The sequence below is a fragment of the Erinaceus europaeus genome, chromosome 13 (assembly GCF_950295315.1).
Source record: "Erinaceus europaeus chromosome 13, mEriEur2.1, whole genome shotgun sequence".
Lineage (NCBI taxonomy): Eukaryota > Metazoa > Chordata > Mammalia > Eulipotyphla > Erinaceidae > Erinaceus > Erinaceus europaeus.
In genome coordinates, this window is record NC_080174.1 from 63,890,133 (window position 1) to 63,902,797 (window position 12,665).

The 12,665-nt window shown below is 49.0% G+C and overlaps 1 protein-coding gene across 1 annotated transcript in view; it reads left to right on the forward strand.

Moving 5' to 3' along the window:
* The window catches only part of SLC2A1 (solute carrier family 2 member 1), a 29,841-nt gene that overhangs the window by 14,046 nt on the left and 3,130 nt on the right, over positions 1-12,665 (forward strand). Inside the window, exons 3-6 of the mRNA XM_016189574.2 lie at positions 11,182-11,342; positions 11,492-11,732; positions 12,218-12,380; positions 12,472-12,659. Coding sequence (XP_016045060.1) covers positions 11,182-11,342; positions 11,492-11,732; positions 12,218-12,380; positions 12,472-12,659 — 753 coding nt within the window. The remainder of the gene's footprint in view (positions 1-11,181; positions 11,343-11,491; positions 11,733-12,217; positions 12,381-12,471; positions 12,660-12,665) is intronic.

The following is a 12,665-nucleotide window of genomic DNA, read 5'->3' on the forward strand; positions in this document are numbered from 1 at the left end:
TCTCTCTCTTTGTTTAGGGGGGTATTGGTGGGGCATCTTGCCTCCTCTCCTGGAAGTCCTGTGCCAGTCAAAGAAAGCAGAAGTGGTATCTTAGCATGGGGAACTACAGGGGTGAAGTACTGTGCTTACTTCATTCCCTGCACGGCATATCCCAGATCTGTCTTTGCTCGTTCATCTAAATGTCGAACTAGGAGGGACCCCAGCCATCACATCCTGCCAGCCCACCTGGTTTAGCATGAGAAAGAAACTGGTTTATGCCAGGCCTTTTACATGTGATCATGAGGTTAGGTAGTGATTTCCATTTTATAGACCTGAAAATAAGGCCCCAGGAATATAAAATGCCCCAGAGGAATAAATGGCTGTCAGACAGTTGTGTCCACAGCCTCAGGCTACCTTCCCAACTAGCCAGTCAGCCACCTTGTGAGTTAAATAAATTCATACCTTCCTGGGCAGGAAAGTGGACCCTTCTCCTATGAGACTACAAGCATTGTTCCTAGATGAGTGAGGTTAGAAAGTGAGTGTGCATGGTCCAGGAGGTGGTGCAGTGGATAAAGCATCGGACTCTCAAGTATAAGGTCCTGAGTTCAATCCCCGGCAACACATGTACCAGGGTGATGCTTGGTTCTTTCTCTCTCTTCCTATGTTTCACATAAATAAATAAATAAAATCTTTTTTTAAAAAAAGTGAGTGTGGCTAACTTCCAAAGACGGGGGCCATGTATGGGCGAGCTGGGCAGTACCTGGAATCAGAGATGGGCCTCTTCCAAACAGGCAGAGGGTGACTAATAGCCACACCTGAAGCTGGGTAGACTCCTGCTGAGTCACAATAGGCTGCAGTGGAGTTACAGGACTTTTCAAAGTTCCTCTGAGAAGGCCACTGGACCTGTGTTTAGAACAGCACCAGACCCTGCTTTTCATAAGTGCCCTGAATAGTTGATGTCAAAATATGTGCTTTGGAGCTAGCTCCCTTAGGGAATCACACAGATAGATGGAAAAGTCTGCACAGTCTTTGAAAGTCTATGTGATTGCACCTGGGGTGCCCTGGTCACTCCCAGATTCTATTCTAATTGGTCTGGAATATAGTCTGAGTATCGGTATTTTGAAGCTCTCCAACAAATTCAGCCCAAGTTGAATGCTGCTGAATAAGCATTACCTAGACTGTGATTACATAATGATTAATGATAGAACTAAGACCAGGGGAGAAGGTGGTGCTTTCCAGAAACAGAATGGATTTGGGATGAGTAGAGGGCTGGCGAAGGTGGGAACAAAACACTCAGAGGAGAGAAAGTATGTCACTAGGAGAGGAGAAGGATGCCTGTGGAGACAGGCATGGCCTGCCCACAAAAGGCGTTATGGACACTATTCAACAATAATAACTACAACAATAAAAACAACAAGAGCAACAAAAAGGGCCAGATTTGCATTTTAGGGAAATGATTCAGGTGCCTGATGCCATGGGATGGATCTGAAAACATGAAACTAGAGACAGGAAAGCTAGTGTAAAAGTTGTTTGCATTAGGGGTGGCAAAAATAAATAAATAAAGGCTTCAGGTTCTAGCTCGTGTACTGTGAGCCTGGAGGAGGAGCAGCAGCAGCAATTCTGAAAGGAATTGTGTAGCATTGATGGCACATATAGGGAGTGAGGTTTGGTGTGACACAGTGAAACACACGCAGGAAGGATAAGTACTTGAGTCCACTGGGCACCTGTTTCTTTGTAGTGTAGTCTGTTGGAGATAAGTGACACCATGGTCATCGGTGTCTAAGTAGCAGAAGAGAAAGCTCTCCTAAAGAGACTGGAGAATTTCAGTCTTGACCCTGAAAAGAAAAATCAAGGTCAACCCCCAGAGGACATCCCAACAGATGGAAGGGAAAGGATCCTAGATGGGAAGAGAAGAGTTGGCACTTTTAAAACTAGAGAGAGGGCATCACAGGACAGAGAATGTGAGCACTCGAGTTCTGTTTGCTCACAGCCATGTCTTTAGCTTTAAGAATAGAGCTGTGCGTGTCCATATAACAGGCACTAGGTAAATAGCAGGTGGGTGAACAAAGTGAAAGAATGGTGTCAGGTATACCATAGAGCCCAAACTGGACAGATCTGCCCTGCTAGAAGGCAAACCCAATGGAGACTCCTTGGTGGCAGAGGTTGAGTGAGCAAAGTCCTGTGGGTATAGACCTTCCAGGCAGAAAAGGGGAAATAGTATGAACTGCCCTTCTGCCGCTGGCTAGAAACCTGCCTAACTAGGGCAACAGAAGCTAGGGGTTGCTTCTGGCCAGTGGGGATAAGTTGCAGATAAGTCCAGAGTGAAATTCTCTAATTCTTAGGCTTCCTGTCTAACCAAAACAGGTGAAAGGTGAGAACTGCCATCTGGAGTAGAGGTGGGGATACTGGGGAAGCTGGCCAGGTGTCTAGAAGACCAGTGCTGTACAGCTCAAAGGGCCCAGCTGAGCTCATAAGCATTTAAAGGCACACATATAGGCACCTGTCCAAAAGTCACCCCGGAAACCAGCCTCTTGAGGACCCAAGCAAAGACCTGAATGGTGGTGGGCAAACACTGAGATCCAGCCATGTTTCCTGGGGTGCATGCTCACACTTGACAAGCAATTCTCACAGGCCTGGCTGGAAGTGCCCCAACCAGGAGCAGACAGAGAGCCATAGAGCTTACCTGGGAAGAGAGGGTGGAAGGACACAAGAATTAGAGAAGGAAGTGCTCTGGAAGCTGACTACCATGCCTTCAGTCTGCTTAAGAGTTTTCTAGGAATGCATGATGAGGTGCTGGCCTCAACAGTGACGAAGAACAGAGAGAGCTGTGAACATAACAGGCACCTCCTGGCCCTACCTTACAAAGTCTCTATCCCCAAGAAACTCCTTGGGAAAGCTGGAGGGTGATTAGTGGAAAAGTTACCCTGGGAGCAGAAGAAGGAATTGCTCATGTTGTGGCAAGGGGGCTGAATGTGCGCAGTTGTCTGTCTGTCCATCCTAGAAGGGGCAGGCAGCCTAAGCAGTACATGCAGCTTGTGCCACAGTGTATCACCATGAAGCGTTCTACTGGTGCATAGTTGCCAGCTACCTACATGGAGTGTGCCAGATTATCTGCTTACAGGAATCTTAGGAAAAAAGTCTTCTCTTTAGGGGGAGACTTTGCCTCGCTAAAGGTGAAGATGCCAGTACTGTCAGTTACCAAAAGAAGCTTAGTCTCAGGAGTCGGGCAGTAGCACAGCGAGTTAAGCGCACGTGGTACAAAGCGCAAGGACTGGCATAAGGATCGAGCCCCTGCTCCCCACCTGCAGGGGAATCACTTCACAGATGGTGAAACAGGTCTGCAGGTGTCTATCTTTCTCTCCCCCTCTGTCTTCCCCTCCTCTCTCCATTTCTCTCTGTCCTATCCAACAACGACGACATCAACAATAATAACTACAACAATAAAAACAACAAGAGCAACAAAAAGGAAATAAATAAATATTTTTTAAAAATGGTGACCACCAATTTTTTAAAAAATAATAAAATTAAATTTAAAAAAAAAAAGCTTAGTCTCCTCCATAAAACAGGCCCCAAAGGGCTTCCTTCTGGAAGGGGTTAATTAATCATGAAATGATCTTAAATATTTACAAAGCACCTCCCCATAAATTAGCTCTTCATAGTAGCCCCACGGAGGAAGGGCAGGTAGGGCTGTGGTTAACCTTTCCCTCCAATGAAGGAGGAGAAACTGGGCAGGAGGTGGACTCTAGACCTAACACCTCCTCTCCCGCCCTTCCTGTGTAAGTGGTAATGACATCCCTGTGACATCAACCAGGCCTCCCTCCCTTAGGGAGAAGGGAGGAAGCAATTCCAGCCACAGAGAGATGAAATGAATAAGGGCATCCTGATCATCACACTGGGTGGGTCTGAGACTTGCCTTTCCCCTCCCCAGACGGCTGAGTTGTCAACAGAAATGAACTAAAGGCCAACTCCCCAGCCAAGTAACAGTGTCAGGCCTGTCCAAGAATGAGTCTTCCTCAAAAACCAGGCCATTTGGGGCTGGAAGGGGACTGATGGTTTGTTAACTCAGCTCTCCTTATTTGACAAAGGAGGAACTTAGGCTAGGAAGGAGGTATGTCCAACGTGGACTCTGCTTGAGGTGGGAAAGTACTGGAGGTAGGAGCCATCTCCTAGCCCAAACCCTATGTCCCTTGGGGTGAGCTGGATTCCAGACTCTGGGCAGCCTCTCCTCATCTTTGCCAGAATCCCAAGAGTTCTGGGTCTTCTTTTCTCTTCACCCATCTCCAACACAAGCCCTCCTCATGTACAATGTACTTACTTTGTGTCAAGCTTGTTCTCAGCGCTTTAGAAAAAGTAATATAGGCCAGGCAGTGGCAGAACTGGTAAAATACACCAGTTACCATGCATGGGGATCAGGGTTCAAGTCCTAGGTCTTTACCTTCAAGGGGGAAGCTTCATAAGCAGTGAAACAGGCTACAGTTGTATCACACCCCCACACCTGCCTTATTTCTCTCTGCTCCTATCATATTTATTTTAAAGTAATACAGTTGAAATTCCACTAAATAGGCACTTTAATCCCCATCTTATAAGAAATGGGAGCACAGAGATGTTAAGCAATTAAACTAAGGACACACAGCTAGTAAGTGGCACAGCTGGGATTTAAATCTAGGAATCCCAATTTCAGTCTGTATTCCTGACAACTATATAGAAAATGAATGGTAGTTATACTCTAGCCTGACAGGCACTGAAATGCCCTTTTATATATCTACAGCTACTCTTGAGTTAGTCCTTCCTGCTCCTACTTCCTGGCTGAGTCAGGCTCAGTCATGCATAGATATCTAGGCTTCCCACACAGAGTTGCATAATCTCTTCTTACACCACTATACCTTGTCACTACTACACTATCATTTAAGCCCCTCAGATTCATGACTTTATATATATATATATATATATATATATATATATATATATATATATATTTGCTTATTTTTTCTTTTGGTGAGAGCACTGCCCAGCTCTGACTTATGGTGGTGCTGAGAGTTTAAACCTGGGACTTCAGAGCCTTAGGCATGAAAGTCTTTTGCATAACCAGTATGCTGTCTCTCCAGCTCTACCCTCCCCCCCCTTTTTTTTTCAGACAGAAAAAGCTTCAACATAGTAGGGGTCAGGCTTGACCCTGGGTCTTGCACATCTGAGCTATTTTGCCAGCCTCCCTGATTTATCAAATAGCAAAAACAACTACTATCTATTTATTTATTTACCACGAGGGCTATCACTGGGGCTCAGTGATACTCAAGGAATCCACCACTTCCAGAGGCCTTTCCCCCCCCCTTTTTTGTTTCTTAATTTTTGTTAGGACAGAGAGAAGTTGAAAGGGAAGAGGGAGAAGGAAAGAGAAAGAAAGACACCTGCTCATTGCTTCATCACTTACGAAGTTTCCACGTGCAGGTGTATATGCACCACCACGAGGTCCCCCAATCATGATTTCTAACCCCCAGCCCTGAGATGGGCACCAGTGACAGAAATGAATCAGACTTTAGCTGACTTTTAGTCTGGAGGATGCAAAGTACCCAGACAATATGCGGGAGTCACTGTGTCTGGCAGGGCAAGGACTCAGGAGTGATAACATGGGGAAAGGGGGTAATTCATCCTGAGGGATGGGAAGACATGAAAAGCTAGGGGTACAGGGGCTGCCACAAGAGAGACAGACCCCTCTGTCTGTAGGGGCACCCCAGAAAGCCAGGGTGAAGACCTGACCTGGTATGAGAGATAAGTCATGACATAACATTTACAGAGAAGCAGCCTGGGTGGTCCCAGCTTCTGCCTGCTTTGGGACTCAGCTTCTCTCCATCTGCTGCTTGGACTCCTGTCTCGGGCCTCCTGGGGCCTTACTGGGTGGGGCTATCTGTCCAGCCCCACCTGGAGCATCTGGTTCTGAGCTCCCAACTGGCCCTTGGGTGTGACTGAGAGATGTTATGGAAAAATAAGCTGGGGGTGGTGTAAGGGGGCAGCGGGGAGCCCCAGCTGGTGAAGATGGGGAAGGGAAGACAGGGAATAGGAAATACAGGGATCAAGGCCAGGCTGAGAGACTGAAGTGACCCTTGTGTCCTTTTCACTGAATCTCAAAGCTTGACTAGCTATTTAACCCCTTTATTTCCACACTGACATCTAAGAGAGAAGAGGAGGGTTGAAAGGAATCTCTCAATCCCTCTCAGCATGCTCCAGAAGACCCAGGCTCCACAAGGTAAAGGAAGTAAGAGTAGGGCTTTTTTTTTTTTTTTTGAAGGGTTAGAAGAAGCAAGAGATCACTCACTTTACCATGCATTAGAACTCTAGTTCAAACCCCTCAACCTCCACATAGAAGAACCATATAAAGGGAAAGCTTCATGAGTGGTGGTGGTGGAAAAGTGATATGGTTTCTCTCCCTCTCTGTCTCTTGCCTTCTATGGGGTGGGGGGAGTTGTTTTTTTTTTTTTTTTTTTTTTTTTTGCTACCAGTGTTATCACTGGGGCTTGGTACCTGCCTGCATGACTTTACTGTTCTTGGTGGCCACTTTCCCCTCTTTTTCTTTCTCTTTGAGAGAAAGAAAGAGACACCCACAACACTCATGAAGCTTCCCTGCAGCAGGTGGGGACCCGTGGACTTAAATGAGGGTCCTATGGCAATGTTTGTGCCACTACCTGGCCCCAACCCTAATAATTTCTATCTAGCTTTTTACATAAATGCTTACAATCCTTGCTCCAGACCTTGACTTGTATGCTCCCTGTTGAAAGGGAGCTCACTATCTGTAATCTCTCCTGCCTGAAGCCTAGGAACCTTGGCAAACCTGCTGCATCCCCCTGCCTAGGGCAGTCAGGCTGGGTGTGGAACCTGGGTCCATCAGGTGATTTTCTTATACCCTAGAAAAATGTTTTGTTTTCCAGCAACTTAAAAGTGGAAAGCTGTCCTTTATGTTCCTTGAAGATGACTTCTGTTCTTGAGAGGATGGTTACTCATCAACAGCTTGTTTGTTCCATGTGCCAGTCTAGAGCCTCGCTGCAGATGCCTTCTGGGCACAGGAAGTCAGAATTTCCTCTAGAGACAGACATGTGGTCCTTCTCCACAGTGGCCATGGGGGTGGAGGGAAGGGGCAGGGGGAGATTCCCAAAGAATCAGAACTGACGCAAGCCTCTCTCCAACTCCCAGGAGAACTACTAGGGTACAGAGTCATTTTTCCCTGCTGGATAGTAGCCAGTATGAGATCTCAGCTACCAGGACCTGACTTGCAGTGTTGCTGAGTAGGCTTTTGCTCCCTAGGCTCAGTGAAGGAGTGATTAGACAGAGATCTCTGATAGCCTCTCAGGTCCTGATGTTCTCCCCTCATAGTGACAAGGCACACTGGGTGGAGAGGGCTAGGCTGGGCAGGGAGTAGGCATGTAGAACAGACATCTGAGCCTGAAGCATATGGCATGTGTGAGGCTATGGCAGCCACATTGGGGAGTAACTGGTGGGGGGCGTGGACTCTGACTGTGGTGGGGGGGGATCAGGAACAGAATCTAGGGGAGATAGGGAGAGCAGATGCAGCATAGGTAGAGAGCAGGACATATGAAGAGGCCAAATTGACAGAACCTGGTGACTGAATGGTTAGGGTTCAGGGGCAGACTTCGTGACTAGCAAGGGTGTGAGAGGAGAGCCTTCAGAAAAGGCCTGTGTTAGGCCTTGCCTCAGACCTGAACCATGGCTAAGGAGACATCCTATAACTTTGCTACAGAGACTGGGTCCATAGGTTCTATTAGAGGAATCCTAAGTCAGCTTTTTTTTTTCCCTTGGGGGGTGTCCAGCCACTGCTCAAATGGATGCTAAGGGCAATGAGTGGGTAAAAGGGGTAAGCCCAGAACTTCTCCTCATGAAGAGTTCTTCTGATTCTATAGGGACCCCAGCAGGAAGAGACCCCTGCATAACATCTCCATAGGTCAAGAGGTGGGAGTCCATACTCCCAGAAGGTGAGAAATGTTAGGGGGAGATGACTAGAGGGATCTGAAACCCAATTCCATTAAGACCCAGAGAAGAGGAACAAAGGAAAGATATTTGGAAGTAGCAACAGATGCAGGTGTGACTTAAAATGGAAGAGATGGCAGTACCATAGAAAAAAATTGGGGATAGACAGACAGACACAGATAGTCATAGAAATAATAGTCAACCCATATCTATTACCTTGGGAGAATCTGCAGTTTCCAGTGGAGAGAATGGGGACATGGAACTCTAATGGTGGGAACGGAGTGGAATTGTACCCCTGTTGTTTTGAAAATCACTAATAATAATAAGTTAATTTTTTAAAAAAGAGGTAAGAACCCTCTACACTGCGTCAGCTCAGCCAGGAATGTCCTTAGGTGTTGGGGAGGATAAGCCTGGGACCTTCATAAGGAGTCAGGTGCTGACCGCTCTCCCATCTTGAGCCCTCAAGTAAAGTAAATTGGTCTGAGAAGCAGAGGGGCTCTGAGCCATCAAGGCAGCTCTGGATGCAATATGGTTCCTTGACCTTGAATTGCCACAGGCAAGAGATTCAGTTGGGAGGGGGCTGCAGTAACACCTCACTGCGTGGTCTTGCCAACAGCCTCCATATCTCAAGACAGAACACGCTTTAAGACCTGTACTAGCAAGAGAAACCTCAGATCCTCTTGCATATTTCCTTTCTCTTGATGTACTGTTCGAGCAAATTCTGCTCACTGACTTCTTGACAAAACTAATAAGGCAAGAGTTGGTCACAGGACATCACAGGAGATGGGAAGGGGAGGAGACAGAACTGCAGGATGTGAAATGTGAAAAGGCAATTGGGGAGTCAGCATAATGGTTACTACGCAAATTACTTTCGTGCCTGAGGCTCTGAGCTCCCCAGATGCAATCACCAGCACTACCTTAAGCCAAAGCTCAGCAGTGATCTGGTTAAAGAAAACAAAAAATTGTGAAAAGCCATTTAGGACACATATACTTCTGCTGCCCTTGAAGAGAGCCCCAAGGATGGCTCCCTGGATCCTCAGGGCAGCAGAGTGAGAGTAGCAGGAGGGAGGGAGAGAGGCATCCACCCAGTTGATGGGTCAGTAAAGTTGCCTTTATTCAGGACAGCCTGTGCTCTGCAGAGTCTGATAAGAAGCAGAGCTGTTCCCAACCATTGCTGCTCTGGGTTTTGTTTTGTCCCTTGAAGAACACAATCACTTTGTGTTTTGTTCTGCCTTCTCTGTTTATAGAAATCATAGTTTCTAGGAGGACCTAGGTCCCCCCTCCCCCACTCTCTTGTACTTACTATAAGAGAGGGGCACTGAGGCACCTCTGCTCCATCACTTAAGAGGTTCTATATGGTTTGATCTGTCCTGTTTTCACGTGGGCTGGCAAGGCATGCACCAAGTCACTGACCCACATCTGAGGCTCTCCAAGACAGGGACCTAAGGGTGTGATCCCCTTAGGTCCCTGCCTTCAGGAAGGATAGTCTCCCAGGAAATCTTTAAGCTGGATATCTGACAGTTTCAGGTGGTGAAACAGGATGTGCCCTTGGAGAAAGGAGGTGTAAGTTAGTGGGGGGGGGGGGGGGGGGCAGGGATACGGGCTGAGTAGAACCTTGATTTTGAATGGCAGGATCAAGCTTGGTCTACCTCCAGGTCAGTACAGGAATGTGAACAGGTGGTTTTAGGGTTCCTCACCTCAGCAATGCTGCCTAATGCTGTGTAAGCATTCTAAGTCTGTCCATTCATTCCCTGCAGCACTATGAAATGTGGTGTGCTAATGTCTACACTGGAAATGAAATCACTTGCCCTTCGTTACCCTGGAGTGAAGTGGTAGAACTGGTTGTGTCAGGTTTCATAGCACAGGTTCCTAACCCCACTATTCTCTTGGCTTCCCTAAGAAAGATGAGTAGATCATTAGGCTGTCTCCCCTTTTATCCTGTCCTAAACCCTGGAGCTATCTAGGCTTCTGTCAGGTGTCTCCAGACCAGGGAAAGGTCACAACAGGGCAGGAAGAAACTTGAATAGGGGCCAAGGACCCATTGAAGCTGTAGGTCCAGGTGTAACATACCCAGTGCACATTCCGAGAACTGTAAGCCTGTTTTTCCCCTTGGTCAACTGTATCCCTAATAAGTGCTGAAGAGCACGTGAGAGCACTCACACCCCTCTCCAGAGGGAGCCCAGCCCTTTGTGTCACCTAGAGAAACTCAGGTCCCTGGGACTTGGGAGTGTTAAGGAGGGTTGAGCAATGCCATGGAGGCTGAATGAGAGACTGTGAGGTCCTGTGTAGACAGCTTGCAGCCACATGTGTGGAGTGGGAATGGGGTGGGAAGGCTCACTTGGAGCTGAGTTTGAACTGAGTAGAAAGGAGGAAAATGCAGGTCTTTGGCTGGCACCACGGATATTTAGGTGGTGTGAGCACATACATTAGTGTCTGTGTGGGGGATGTGGTGTGTGCACACAGGAAACTGTTTATGGGCACACTGGACCTCTGCCTAGCTGCACTTGTGGCTTGAGGATCAGAACCAGTCCTACCCGCCTTCTGCATATTTGGAATCCAGCCAGGTCCTCCCCTGGGTGGGGGCAGGGCTAGCAGAAGTGCTTGGACAGGTACCTCCAGTTCCTGGAACTACTTCCTTGTCCAGCTAGGCAACTGGGAGAAGGGAAGAGGCCAGGATCCTTTAAGGTAGCCAGGCCATGAGAGAGTGGGAATAGCAACAAGAGTCTCACACAGGTCCCATGTGCTGCTCACACCAGGTGCTGAGTGCAGGCCAGTGAGCCAGCCCTGCCCTGCCTGGCAGGGGTGGTTGGAAGTGGTATTGGGGGAGAGCCCGGGTACCTTTGAAAAGGGGCCAGTAGGAAGAGGCCTTATCTCTGAACCTGTCTCTGCTCTCTGCCCAAATGCCCACTATTGATTGCCTTCCAGCTCCCCCAACAGATTCTGTTAAGCTTGTGAAACAACCAGGCACTGGCAGCTACACCTCAGGGGAAGAGCCATAGTTGACACTGTTCCCCAGAGGGAGCCCAGCCCCTCGTTTTTCCCCTGGGGAAACAGATCCACAAAAGAGAAGGAGCCAAGCTCAACAATGTATAACAAGTGGCCTGCCTGGGTGTTGGGGCCCTTTCCAGCACCCCATGGTGAAATGGCCACCTCTGGAGGGACATGCAAGGGGGAAAGTGGCAGCTACTGGCTTCGGGCTCATCTACCATACACCTTCTCCTCCCACAGGTGATTGAGGAGTTCTACAACCAGACGTGGGTCCACCGCTATGGGGAGAGCATCTCGTCCACCACCCTCACCACCCTCTGGTCCCTCTCTGTGGCCATCTTCTCCGTTGGGGGCATGATTGGCTCCTTCTCTGTGGGCCTGTTTGTTAACCGCTTTGGCAGGTAAGCAGAGTGAGGGTCTCAGCCATCCTAGGGGTGGAGGTGGGAGGACAGGGGCCCCCATGGGAGACTTCCCTGCCTGCTCCAGGGTAACACCTATGACTCGGGGTCTCGGGTTCACACACCTCTCTGACCTTTGAATGCACCCCCAGGCGTAATTCGATGCTGATGATAAACCTGCTGTCCTTTATATCTGCTATACTTATGGGCTTCTCCAAACTGGGCAAGTCCTTCGAGATGCTGATTCTGGGCCGCTTCATCATTGGTGTGTACTGTGGCCTGACCACGGGCTTTGTGCCCATGTATGTGGGAGAGGTGTCCCCCACTGCCCTTCGTGGGGCCCTGGGCACCCTGCATCAACTGGGCATCGTCGTCGGCATCCTCATTGCCCAGGTAAGCCAAGCAGGTCTGTCCCACCCCTTTAGTGGCTCTTGGGTGTGTGTCCAGACGTCTATCCCAGCCTCAAACTTCCCTGCAGAGCGCAGCCTCGAGGTACACATCATAGGCCCAAGTAAACACACAACCATTCATTTTTCCCAGAGCTGGCCAGGTGGACAATGAATCAGATGGTATTTCCCTTCTCATCTCAGCCTACTTGACCTAGTGTCCCTTTGTCTCATCCTGGGGATCCTCCCAGTTCTTTCAGCCTTTATATCCACCACCTTCTCCAAAAGTCTATCCCTTTCCTCTCCCTGAAAGTGTCCTGTGTCAGAGTAGCAGCCCCCATGCCCTGGTTCAGACATGACTGCCCACCAACGCTAAGGTAACATTTCTCCATGGGACAGAGGAGGAAACAGGTTTACAGAGGTTGAGCCTCACATTGGTAGCAAAGCCTCCAGAGCCAGGGCACCCACTTCCTCTGTCACTGCCTCCCCTAGGTGTTTGGCCTGGACTCCCTCATGGGCAATCAGGAGCTATGGCCCCTGCTACTGAGCATCATCTTTGTGCCAGCCCTGATGCAGTGCATCCTGCTGCCCTTCTGCCCCGAGAGCCCCCGCTTCCTACTCATTAACCGCAATGAAGAGAACCGGGCCAAGAGTGGTACGAGCAGGGCCCCACCCCCACCCCACCCCCTGGCCCTGGACGTCTTCCCCAGCTGAGCCACCTCCACCTTTCCTCTGGTGTCCCCCAGTGTTGAAGAAGCTGCGTGGGACGGCAGATGTGACCCAAGACCTTCAGGAGATGAAGGAGGAGAGTCGGCAGATGATGCGGGAAAAGAAGGTCACCATCCTAGAGCTGTTCCGCTCGCCTGCCTACCGCCAGCCCATCCTCATCGCCATGGTGCTGCAGCTGTCCCAGCAGCTGTCTGGCATCAACGCTGTGAGT